Source organism: Apis cerana, linkage group LG14 (assembly GCF_029169275.1).
Source record: "Apis cerana isolate GH-2021 linkage group LG14, AcerK_1.0, whole genome shotgun sequence".
Lineage (NCBI taxonomy): Eukaryota > Metazoa > Arthropoda > Insecta > Hymenoptera > Apidae > Apis > Apis cerana.
The window spans coordinates 5,106,292-5,120,469 of NC_083865.1; the positions used below are offsets into that span (position 1 = coordinate 5,106,292).

The window sequence follows — 14,178 nt, forward strand, 5'->3', positions numbered from 1 at the left end:
TAATCCTAATTAAAAGCTTTCGCGGAACTTTACAACGCTCGCCACTTAACGTTCAGTTTCTTCGTTTCATTGCGGCACAATGCCAGGGAAAATGCATACACGCGGTGGCCGCTGTGGAAAACTCGTGCTGTACGAGCCGGCGAAGAGCAAAAATATTTGCGCGAAGAAAATAAGCGGGCGGAAAACTTCTTTTCCGGTTAACGACCACGAATTGTTCCACCTGAGTTTGGAACACTGCGAAACTTTACACCTAGCCTCCTCCTAGTTTTACGGCCATTCGGCCGAATTAACGCCGCAACTAATTATTCTTGCATTCCACCCCTTGCATTATTACCACTTCTGCGCTTTTCGTTTTTCTTTCTCGCGCGCTTTGCGCTCGATGATTTTTCGTATTTCATAATTTTCAATTTATTAACCTTTAGATCTTTTGTATTTCTTCCAATTAGGGATGCGCTGTCGTTTCATTAAGTTTTAAATCAATCATCGACAATTAGATTAATCAGTCGTTCCGTATATTTGTGATGTTATAATTTCTTTGTTAAAAGCGATTTATTGTGTTCACGTACATACATGGAGACGAAATTCCCAAGACTCTAGTATTGAGCGATAAACAATGCCAATCGGCAAATGTACACGTTACTTTGATCAGAAATTTTCGAGAGTTAATTCGCGCCGATTTTATATCTGGATAAATCAAGCATAATTGTCACATATCTTCCCCGCCTCTGAATTTCGACTTTACACATTTCATGATCACGTTTCTTCACGACGATAACGGCCCTCCCTTTTTCTTCCCTCTCCTCCCGTCGATATTGAAACAACCGAACAATAAACAACGATTTCGTGGCGAGAATCGCGTAACTTTATTGTTTTAACAACTCTTTGTTGCAATTCGCCCTCCTCTGTTGTCGTTTCCACTCCCTTTTCAGTGTTATTTTCCTCGATTTCCCTCCCGTTTCTTCCCTTCCCGAACCTCGCGAGATTATTCGCCACGCTTTTTCATCCTGTGGAGCGAAATGATAATGCACCCTTTAAATGAAACCACGTTATCGATCCTTATTCGAGTACAGAGAGACAAGGCATTGACTGCGGTCGACAACATTCTTTTGTCCCGCATATCACCCAACTTTTCCTCTCGTGAAACCGTTTCCTTCCTTCCCCCCCTCCCCCCCCTTCACCCCGTGCACAGACAATGCCAGAACTTTGTAATTTATTACACGCGCGCCGAGTTTGATTTTTCCATTTTTCCATTTTTCTTTTTCCTTTCCTTTTTTACGTTCTCTGCCTTTGTCTATACTACCGCGATCGACAAGGGAAACTTCGAACTTTGAAGTTTCAAATTGCGGTACGCAGTTGCTTTTTCCAGACTTGTAATCGTTAGACGTTTCGGATAAGTTTAACAGTGAGAGGGGGGGAAAAAATATATGTATATATATATTACAAGTATCGAGTATCGTGTGTGAGATTCGATAATTGATTTAGATTGGGAAAGAAAAAGAAGAAAAATTTAACAAAAAAAAAGACAACTATCCAACAATACCTCGACACACGTAACACTCACACGGTCGAAACGACTACTCGTCCTCTGCCACCCTTATTTCGCTTTCCACGTGGCGAAAGAATTATCCTAATTACCCGTAGCGGACGCAGGAAGACAAAGAATAATCCAAAACACGAAAAATCTCGCCATTGTCGAGCCCTCCACCCTTCCCATAATCGGCGATCGATCGATATTATCGAAGGTTTGAACCCGTTGAACCCCTCGCTCCGAACGAATACGCCCACGATTGCACAGGTGCACAGACGATGGTGCGCACACGCGGCCATGTGCGTTACTGCCTGCAGGATATCAGGACCGTTTTATAACTGTTACGACAGAAGAGGCAGGACGACATTCCAACGTCGGCCCGATTTGAATGCGACCTCACGAACAAATCCCGATAATTCTCCGCCTGGCGCACCTTTCACATTTTTTTCCTCCGCCATTCTTCTCTCTCTCCCTCCTCTTTCCCTCTCACTCTGATCCAACATTTACTCGATAAAAAGTCACCGGTCATCGGTGACTTTCTTTAATTTTATTTCGTCCTCCTGTTTTCCTTTTTTCTCTCCCTCCCTCTCTTTTTTCCCCACTTTCTGTACATTTTCCACGGTACCTTGACGGCGGGGGCTGGCAAAAGAACCACTGCCAGATCAGGAATTTGTCCTGAATTCCAGCAGCTACTACAGCCTTTCTCACGGAAAAAAAGAAGCGTTTTATCTTGCTTCTCCCGCGGAAAGTATCACCGGGGCAGAGCACGGAAATCGGTTTTCCCCGCTGCGAAATTTATTGGACATCCCTCTTCCCTCATCCTCCAGGACCTTAGGCAAATTGGTATCGGTATTTATTAACGTGGCCATGTGTCTTCCGGGCGGGAGATTCGACGGGATTCTTTCCCGAAATGTTTAACTCCCTAAAACCCGAGATTCCTTTTATCGTGTGACTCGAAACACGTGTCCCCGGATGCTTTCGATATCATGGATATTTCCAATGCTGTTTTATTTGAATGAAATATATAATTGTCGACGCGTTATCGAATGAAATACGAATATATTAGTAATTTTATTCGTAACGAAGAATTTATAATGACGGAATTTCTGTGCAATATTAATATTATCGCGATATTTTAATCTCTTGACTCCTTTTGAACGGTCGTGCACGCATTTTTCTTTTTTCATTTTCTCGATTCAACATTTTCCAATCCGGTTCTATATTTCATTTTTATAGCGTCTAGTTTTCTAGATTATACGAAAATGATACTTGGGCCTAATTGATCAGCATGTGAATTATATAATAAATTCAGTATCCAAGTATCGTTTAAACGAGAATAAATCAAAGTTTGTTCATAATTTCTTCCAAACGCGATTTAAATTGTACATACGTGATATCTCTCTCCTCGACATAAATTAGGAGCATATGGCGTAAACTCGGACGCATAATTTTTCATATTGGTGTAAATTTGGTCGCTTTTGCGCCAAGTTTTAAGTATTGAACTTTGATATTCTTCGAATTCATCGGATGTATAATTAATCTCGGAACACGGGCAAATGGATTATTCCCTGTGCCTCGTTTTCGACTCGTTCAACTCGCCGTTGGATTTCCCGACATTTTATTTTGTATCCTTCAATCAACGGGAAACAGTTTTCTCTTCCGTTCGTTAATTTGCCGCGTTATGCCGCTCTATGCGTACCTGTCGAAAAATTCATGCAAACAATCCAGCCAGTTTCGAGAACGTTTTTCGAACGATTCCCGCTAATTTCATTTCTCCGCCCAAGTTTTTTCCCCGAGTCCCCCATTCAATCCTCTTCCAATAGCGCCAATAGTTGCTCTCGTGTAACTCGACTCGTCCGTGAAAATTTCGATTTTTCCCCCCAAGTTTGCGATGTTCCCCTCGTTCACGCGCTTCTCGATTATTTTACAGGTGTGTGCTACTCATCGAAATCGCGTAGAACGCTCGTTTGGACCATGCTCAAATGATCTAATTAACCAGGCTCAGATTATTTTAAATAGGCTGTGATCGATTGCTTATATTTCAAACGAAGGATTCAAAGCGGTGCTTAATTTGGGATTTATATCGGATTTAAAATTTTATTTTAGATCAAAGATATTTGATCCGAATAAGAAGTTAATCGATTCTGTCAAATTTAAAAAAAAAATTTGAACGAAAATTTTTAGTGACAAATCGCAAATTTGAATTTTAAATATAATTATAAAATAATGATTCAGTGGATTGATAAATGTCGTGGTTTTTTTAAGAAGAAATAATTTTATTTTTTTAATCGGTACAATTATACACTTCAAAAATATCGAATTAATTCGAATACACTTTACAGAATATTATAGCAGGGTAAAATTGATTTCCAACCCCCTTTTACATTGGCGGTAGAGATATCTCACGGCGCAATGTCGTTCATGCAACGCTATGAACGAGATATCTCACGACTCGATGCTCCGCTTTGGACGAGATATCTCGCGTGTTTAATTTACGATATAACATGCATAAACAAGTGAATGTTGTTTTTGTGTAAAACGGGAAGCTAAACAAAATTTTTTTTTCGAAATACGTGATATAAGTCGTTAACCCATTCCTTGTTTGAGGAATGATTTTTTTTTTTTTTTATGAACGAATCTATGGACGATATATCTCGTGCTTTAATAAAAAAGACACACCTGCGATATCTCGTCTGGAGCGTGGTATGAATGACGTTGCGTCACGAGATATGTCGTCCATAGATGCGAGAGGTTTGAAAAAAATACGCGATAAAAGAAATATATTCTTTATATGGCTGTCGATCACTCCGATGTTCGAAAAATTCTTTAATTTCTTAGAACTGTAGAACTTAACACGTAGGAAAGATAATTTGACGTATCGATTAAAATATTAATATCGAATTTTATATTTTCCATTGATGGCATCGTAATATAGTTTCTTTTGAACAACTCGGTGAAAAGAATTCATTTTGATATTGTACCATGCAGGATAATCGTTAAATTATCGCCATAAATAAATCCAATTATGGATATTATTAATTTACCCAACTTAATTTCCTCGATTATTATTAACCGATCAAAACATCCGGTTATTTACGAACGAACGTATCGTGTGTAGGAGAACGCTCACACAGGTGCACGTTGCTCACGACCAACAGGTTTACATTCTATAAATGCCGCAGGAATTACAAGCCCATGGAATGTAAAGGATACAGATGCGGTTGATGTCATTTCGATTCTACGACGCGCAGAAATTCCTCGTATTGTCCCCGCGATCTCCACGCCGTTTCTGTACGTGTATTATGTATATATCTACACAAGGAGTCGCGGCCATTGCATAATTCCTTTCACTCGTTCCAATTAAGTCATAAAACTCGCGAATTTCTACGGATTTCAAGCACGCGAAACCATTGGATATTTCTTTCGATTCTTCCAGAGGCATTCCAATTTTTATTGTCAACACTATTCACTCCTATGATTGAAAATCATAGGACGAAAATGAATAGAGACCTCTGTGTTTTCAAAAATATTTAAAAACGTGTGATTTCTCGTGGATCTGATTTAAACTTTTTAAAGAAATCTTTATCCTCAAGTTGTTGGACAAATACACGAAGGAGCTATATTTTAGATGCAATATCAAATCGTGTAAATTGGTAGAGAATTAAATTCATGTTTGTAAGCGTTTCGAATCTTTTTAAAAATAAAAGAAACGAAAAATGCAAGTTTCAAAATTTCAATAATTACAAGTTTTTGTAACCGATTCGATTGGAAAGATCAATGGAATAATTCTCGATTGGCCAATAAACCGTGAAAGAATGCATTTCCGCCGCAGCCGGTCTATCGGACGGCGGGATAAAAATGGCCAGGACCGAGGCAGTAAAAGGACAGTAACGTTTGATTCATTCATTTCCATAAAATTACACGCTCGAATCCGCACGGCCACCGCACGAACGGTTAATTCGTTTTCGAGCAGCTGTTCGTCACGATAGGTTAGAGGCTTTTGCCACTATTTCCAAGCGTATTTCGCTGTTGCATTCTTGCTGCCGATTATTCGAGAATAGAGAGAGGGGAAAAAAGAGAGAGATCGGTTATTTAACATTATGGAAGAGGAGAGAAGAGAAATTTATCAAGAAAGGCGGAGAATGTTTCTGGAAAAGTGAGAGCAGAGCGTTGATTCGAGAAGATACAGGTTGTCGACCGCTTCGATAAAATAATATATATATACGTATATATTTTCTCGTCAATCTTTCGATGCAAGAACGGCGAAAGTTAAATGCGGTTCGTGTATATTTGGAAAATATTTTTCTTTTTAAAATGTTTGTATGGGTAGTGAAAAATGCGTGAAGTTGATTTAGAAGAATTTAAATTTCGTGGAATTATTTGGAGAGGAAGCAATTTATCGTTGTATCGATCTTTATTAAAAAGTGATTATTAAAAATTATTTTTATAATCCAAATATTTATTATTTTACATTTGGAATTTAGATATTTGCAGAACGATTAAACAGAGTATCGCGTATAATATTCTGATCACTTATGACAGGTTAATTTCTTTTTCTAATTTGATTACAAAATCTATATTTACGAGAGATAATAATTTATTTTCCATGGCTTGAATCTCGATTTTTCTCCTTTCTACCCTATCAATATGCGAACAATCCTCGAATAACAGGATTAACTGGTTCCATGGTACAAAAAACGGTGTTAGAATTCGTACAAATGTGTTCCGCGTTATTCGATACCGCAGATTTATAAGTAAACTATTCGATTGCAAATATTTATTTTACAAAAATATACGAAATAGCAATTTCATCTTCATAAAAGTCAATGTCCAAAATAATCATATTAGATGCACAACGATAGCGAATTGCTCTTCCTCTCATATTATCCTAGAATATGCATATCTGAAAAAAAGTTTGGATTAAGTTTGTTGAAAATCTTAGACCGTTAAAGTGGTTTCCAGTAGGGACACGATAGACGTTCGATTTTCTTGTAGTGACGCGTGACTTTGTTGCATTCTGGTTAATCGATAAGCAAACTTCAATCCCTTCTGCTTGAAAACTTCTTCAATTTCTTAGATTCTATCCGTATCCGCTTATATCTCCAATTTCCGTTCCGTAAGGATCCACGATTTAAATGCGGAGAACAATGTTGGTGGATTTATGGGATTGGCTAACTATAAAGCTGCAAAGATTCATTGCTTGGTCGTAAATCTTTAGTTTTTTCTTTTTTCTCCTTCTTTTTTTTGCCATTAATTCACTCAAGGATAATGAATGTATTGATAAATTTTGTGTAATGTTTAATGGATCGTATTATCTTTATTTATTTATTATTTAATCCGAATATCGTATTAATGATTCGAAAGAATAATAATAAACGTATATATATATTATTAATTAATAATTTGTAAATTAATTTGTAATCATATTATTAATTAAATTATTATAACGATCGTTAGAAATCAATTTACAGAATTGCTATTTTATAATTAATTATCTATTAGGCTGCTAAATACAAAATTCGTTAACTTTGATTATTGAAATTCATCATTGTTTGCATAAAATCACACTTATTATTTATGAACGAATATCAGTGTATAACGAATGCAAAATAATTTGTATTAGTAATATTTTTTGTTTTTGAAACAGGAAGGGGAAGAAAACAAAATATTTTAAATTACACATACGTTCATATCGTATCCTTCATATTTTTTTAAATTCCTCTTTTACAAGTCAATTCGTTCATTTTCAATTAAGAATGTTAATAATGATAAAAATTGTGAAAACAAAACGAAAGACAAAAAGGAGAATATTATATCATTTTGTATCATTGATCATATTTTATATCATTGATATAAAATACAATTTCGTTCGTTCAATTATCCTTTCCATAATTAATTCTGAAAATCGAGGAATTTTATTAATTTTCAAGAAATGACGTTCGAATGAAATCACGCATTAATTATATTTTATGCCGAATTATCCGATCGTAATACAAAATTTATGGGATCCTTTCCTTCAGAGATCAGTTCTGAAGCGAAATATTTCAAGTTTATCGATACCCTCCTCGTATGAGAAAAATATCAGGCGAACGAATGTATCGAATGAAATTCCCAAAGTTTGTAGCATGCGTGGAACAAGCCTAGCACATGTGATTAGAGAGATTAAAGGGAAACATTTTATCGTAAACGTTTCGAGAGAATTTAATTCACCTGAAAGCTTTTAGAGGGTATCGTCACATTTGGAAAGTTACTGTAAAATTCACTTTGCAATAACGTGGAATCATGCGATTGCGATATATTTTCAAACAGGACGATTGAGTTTCTTTGCTTTCATCGTAACTAATATAAATAACTTTTTTTTATAAATATTTTTTTTTCTTCATATCAGATTTTACGAAAACGCGTGTAGATAAAATCAATATATCGGTATTTTATTTTAATCTATTTACTTTATTGTAATATCTTATCGTATTTGATTAATTGATTATATCCATAATATTTCAGAACTATCGATTATGATATGATATTCGACAATGTATATCCGATAATGAGATGATTTAAAGTTCAATAGATATTCAGTTAAGTCTATCGTGATATATTCAATTTTTTTATAAAAAAATATTAAAACTATCAGCATAAAAATCACTATGATAATTTAAAAATATCCTTTATATATATATATATATATTTAATAATTTCAATATTTTTCATAAATATATAACATGCGATTGTATTGCAGACTATACTCTATTGAATTTCAATTTTTAACATTATTCGATATTTCAATATTATAAATAGAAAGAAAAAAAATTAAAGGAAAATATTTTAATTAACATCTTGACAAAGATAGAGGAGATTAGTTTAATAAACTCGAAGTTACAGAAGTAGAAATAGCTGGCTGCAATATGTTTCCTTCACGCCCTACTAAGTCAAGCTTTTTAACTAATCGATCCATTCTTTCCCGGTATCATAATTCACAACGTCGATGCGAAAAATTAATCGCTGTGCAGCCGCAATACTCTTTCAATATTACGATATCGTAGTTAACTTCTTCTCCAACGCATCGATAAATTATTGTAAAATAAGGAGAGAAAGGAGGTTTGCTTGCCTCAGAACCGAAATAATTACAAAAGATTCGAGATCTATTCTCCTATCTTTTATCGTTATGCTTTGATCGTTACACGGCACCGTTCATCCAGAAATCTTTTCTTTCTTCCGTGTTTTTCGCGACAATGAGGAAAAACTAGGTTGAGTGAAAAAAGATTTTCGTTCGTAAGATATAATATTTAAGTTTAACGATACTTTTACACGTGTTTTTATCTTGTTTTTATTTTGTTCAAGTAACATCTATGTATTGCGTTAAGTGGCCAATTTGTAAGATAGAAAAACATACGTGTTTATTTCTTGGACAATCTTATCAGACGTTATTTTCAATGATCCTTCTCGTGGCTCGTGGCCAATAGATAATAAAAGATATTACAACGATTGTAAGATAAAATGCAGAATATCGTTCTAACCTGCAAAAGAAATATCAACTCTATTCGAAATCGAAATGAAAAAAAACAAAAGAATTCTATCTAATCTCGATTCTCTCGATCGAGAAGAGAGAAACAAAAACAGGGGAGAAAAAAAAAGGAAAGAAACGATTAAATCTTCTCAATTACTGCATGGCCGTGTCGTGCTTTCACGATTTCTCGATCTGCTCTCGAATCAGGTTGAAAACCTGAGTGACTCTCGATCGACGATCCGTGACACCTTAAGCGTGCGCTTATGTGGACACACGCTTGGCCACACGCTCCGTGTCGAGAAATAAAACGGCCAAGTTATGCCGCTTTTTCCGCCCTGATCTCCCTCCACTTGTTTACGTACACGCGCAGACACGTATACCGGGTGTCCTTGCGGGATGAAAGTACCCTGGAAAACGTGACCTCTCCTTCCAGCTGTGAGTAATGCTAGCCGCAGCGGTTAGGTTGTAGGCTAAGCCTGAGCATGCTTTCTCGAATGGAAAAGTTTACAGATTTCTGCGATGGATTGTTCAAGTGCAAGCTTGACATATTCGAGAATTATTTATCATTGATTTGATTATTGAATTAATACAATTCGTAATTCATTCATCTAATAATCCTAGATTGATAATTCGTTTTTAACCAAGTATTAAAATAATTTAATCTTTCATCCATCGAAACAACAACGAAAAAATTGGACAACGATAGTGTTAATTATCTTTCTCGAAATAAATTAATCTTTTTTTAAAAAGAAAACGAGGTTTCGAATTGTTATTTGTTGCTGATGGAAAGTTCGCGACAGGAGAAGTGGCATGATCGTTTTCATTAAGCACGCAGTGAGGAGATGCTGCGAGTCCTTGCGAGGTATCGCGCGATGAGAATTTTAATGCGTCAACATTAACATAAAAGCAACATTGTTGAACCCACCGTTCAAGATTTTGTAAATTGTTATTCTAAATGCGCCCGTTACCCGTGAATTATTGCACCTGAGGCCACCACCAGCCTCTAACAACCCGACCCAGAAGATAATTCGTTCAATTTCGTTGCCCGTAAACGAAACTTCGACCGGCGAGATAGCAGTTAAATTCACTTAGCGCTGTATCAGCATGATGCATTAGCATGCTTGGCAACTGTTTCGACTTTGTTAAGCCTCTTTATATTAATTTGAATACAGAGGATCTTGTTGAACCGGGGACCAGGTATCCAGGACTCGCTGCGTTAATAATTTACAGATTTTCGCGAATTTGCATAATGCCCCGAACCTAATCTAACGATTTAAATTCAAATTTCTAGAGATATCATTGTTCGACTGTCGTAATGAAGCTGAATGATGAGTAGAAACGACTTACAAGTTGAGAACGATGCTCGAGAGAAGAGATATACCCGAGAGCCAAATCCATTTTTTCATTCTCACGCTCTTTTCTTTAAAGCTCTGAAATTATGATTTTATTGAATATAGTTGAAAAGAAAATATTCCGTAATGAAATAAAATGTGACCAAAGGAAGTCGTCGAGATTAAAAATTATCATTATTTTTTAGATAACCTTCGTTTTGAAAAACCTATTTCTATCGTTTCTTTCACAATATTCACCATTATTTCCCAATTTCTTTAATATATTCTATTCCGTACAATCAATATCACAAACTCCCCTTCTCAATTCCATTTCACATGAGGTGTTAACACGTACAATAACATTCATATTTAAGCTAATGAAGCAAGCATCAGTTCGATATAGCAGAACGCTATAGGATAACGCAACATTCGAACAGCGTATCCAGTATTATGTTCGAATGTTACGAACCTTCAACCCCCTATTACAATCCAATAGTTTGATCCAGCTTGAAACTATCATCCCTTCCGCCGATTTCCAATTTTCCAAGAGTGCAAAACTCGAGGAATCGAATTTAAAGTCCTCCCTCCTCCCCTTCTTCAAATTTCGCAACTTCGATAACGACCAATGAACGCTCAAGGCGCGTATCGACATTAAAACGAATCATTCCGTTAATTCTTTTCTTTTATTATTATTATTATAATTTTTCATTTTCTTCTTTTTCCTCCCCCCTTTCTTTCTTTCTTTTTTTTTTATTCCAGGTCCGGCCGAGAGACGAATTAGGAGGGAATTTATCGGTTTCCGATCCCGAACGATCGACCTCGCGAAAGTGGAACGGCTACGTGAGATCCGGTTTTCGGAAGGACGAAAAAATATGAGCATCTCGTGAAGTCGGTTAAAGTGCAGCTTTCAGACATCGAAGGAGTATTACCATGGAGACCGAAGAACTCACTAGACTCGTAGATGAGATCTACAAGGTAAGCAATCAAGGGCCAATCTAGTATCGATCCAGGATCCAGGATGATATTCGCGGTTAAAATCGTTATTTAAATTGGTTTCGCTTCGTGGAAAGGTGGAATTGGTGTGGAAATTGGCAGGGAAAAGGGGAAAGTTCTGTTACACTTTCGATAAAATTAATCGGTCGAGCGATATTGCGGTTCATTAATTGCATAATTAGGCGATAGTGTCGGCGATTTTATTCCGTGGAAAAAGAGATGATAAAAGAGACGAATGAAAAAAGTAAAGGGGAGAGATGGTCAGGCGAATGGAATGAGGATGATGGTCTATAATTAATGGCTGTTTATAATGTGGAACGGATGATTTCACGCAAGGTATGCGGGATCGCAAATGTGAATTCTTAATTTTAAATTCTTGATGTCTACAGTTTTGTTTTGGGAATATATAATTTCGATTTTCCACGTCATACTTTCCTTTTTAATAATTAGTTAATGATAACGCGATAGGAAGTTGATAATTTCCTATAAAATGTCAAAAACAAATTACACGAAGCATTCATCGAAGCAATAGTAAAAATCTATCAATATTTATATATAATAATTCCACTTTTCCTAATTTCCAAACCAACACGAATCGTTTTGATACCTGTGTGATGAGATCACAAGGGATTTTCTCCCTTCGTTCAACGAATTTTCCATCAAGCCTTGTCACCCATCGCCGCCGTGTAAACACACCAAGATATCTCGATTATTTGGTCGGTACACGTGATATAATGAAAAATGGATTTTCTCTTATGTATACGCGCGTATGAAATTCGCGACATTATCCGCCCCTTCTTAACCGTTTGCCAAGTTTTTTCTTGGCTCTATACATCACGCGATAAGGTGCTATCTCATTGTCCAGGGATGCTTCGTACGTGATAAAATTGTGGAACGTGAAAGTTTACCATGGATATTGAATTTAGAAAACTCCTGGAATGTTTTTCGCGAATATTACTTATCGTTGCTGTAATGGCGTGCTATTTTTCCGTGATCCCAGTTTTTCGCGTGTCCTGTTCCTTTATCTCTCTCTTTCTATTCTCTGTCGAAAGAAAATTGATATCGATCTGCGCTATTGGAAATCATTTTCATTTATTTTCTGAAGGTTCCTTTCGAATGTCTCAACGTTTGAAAAATTTTACGGATGGAAAGATGTACTTTCGTATTCTTTTTCTTGTTTATTGATATTAGAAATTGTTCCAAATTTTTCTCTCTCTCGATAATTATTTGTAAATCTATAGATGAAAATATTGGGAAAATTGATATTGATTAAAATTGTATAAATATTATTTTAGTTTATAAAAAATTATTGCTGGACAAATGGCATCAATCATCGGAGAATATTCAATCTTGAGAAAGCTATAAAATTGACAAATAGATTTATTTAGTAGACAATCAACAGGTACGATGAACTATGATCTATAGATGAAAGATCGTAAACCTCGCGCCGCCATATCGAGACAATGAAGACAATTTCGAAGTCTGTAATGTCTACTAGGAATCATAGGTGTAGTGATTGATAAATGGCCAGGTCATTCAACCCTCTCGATTCTAACGGTACACGTGTGTCCTATATAACTATAAAAAAATACCAACGCAATACAACAAGTTGCCAATACAACCAGCAAAATATATCGCCTTACGAATGGAATTTAAGAATTAAGAAAAAAAATGTTTAATTTTTATGATATGATTGGAATAATTTTAAGGATAATTATTTATTGAAACTGAAATATTCAATAATGAAAAAAATATTCGTAGCTCGAAATGGAATAGTTTTTAAAATGTATAGAATTTTAAACTTGATTATTATTGGAGATAGAAAGTTTGAAATATATAGAAGATACATGCGATAGATAGAACATTTTTGAAAAAGTGGTCACGTTGTTAGATAGTTTCGAAAATAATTTAGAAAATGCATGGAATATTGAACTAATTACTCGGAATAGAAAGTTCGAAATTAAAATATTCAATCGATAGAAAAAAAAAAAAAAAAGAAAATGAAACGTATATTTTTTAAAAATTCTTCTTTCGAATATTCAACGACTGTAGTGTAACCCTTTGAAAAAAGGTAAAAACAAGTTTTAAAACTCGCGAAGAGAATTCAATTCAATTTTTAGAGCCGATAGCTTGGAACACAAAATTTAAAATTCAGATTGCTCAATTCACAATATATATATAAAACAAAAAATGAATAATTTTCCAAATTAAATTATCAGAAGTGTAAACTCAATAACTGAAATCAATTGGAAAACACCTAACGTATAAATATTCCCTGAGCAGACCTATTTCTTTCTTCACGTTTCCTCCCAGGTAAAAGGAATTTCACGGAAAATTGATCGGCAACAAGCCTCGACTTTCTCTATCCGCGGAACCATAACCATCATCCTCCCATCTACAGAAAGCTCTCACACTTCTCATCCGTATCTGTACAAAAGTTCCATCGTGTCCTCTTCCGGGTTTCCGGTTAATCCATCCGTTTATCCCTCCACTTATCCGACTGTCTGCCTCGAAAACGTGCGTTTACGCGGAAACCCTTAGACAACGTTCCCGCGGAATTTCCCGATAATTAGGTGTCGCCTTGGAAAATTATCCGTCGCGAATACAAGCATGGCGGCGGGCCTGGATCGAGGGGTATGGAGTGGAGAAAGGTGGAGAGAGAGGGGGAGGGGGAGAGAAAGAGAGAGAAAGAGAGATGGAGAGGGATTCGTCGGATGGCGTTCACGGAAGCGAGAATGATTAGGCGGAAGGTAATCTTATTAGTCGTTCGGCAGTCAAGCTTTCCTTTAAACCCTGACGCCCTTCTCTTCATCCTTGTC

The 14,178-nt window shown here is 36.0% G+C and overlaps 1 protein-coding gene across 2 annotated transcripts in view; it reads left to right on the forward strand.

The window, feature by feature from the left end:
- Nucleotides 1-14,178, forward strand: part of LOC108000921 (trichohyalin) — a 174,382-nt gene that overhangs the window by 7,327 nt on the left and 152,877 nt on the right. For both annotated transcript variants that reach the window (XM_062085269.1, XM_062085271.1), the window contains exon 2: nucleotides 11,126-11,341. In XM_062085269.1, coding sequence (XP_061941253.1) covers nucleotides 11,297-11,341 — 45 coding nt within the window. In that variant the 5' untranslated portion in view covers nucleotides 11,126-11,296. The remainder of the gene's footprint in view (nucleotides 1-11,125; nucleotides 11,342-14,178) is intronic.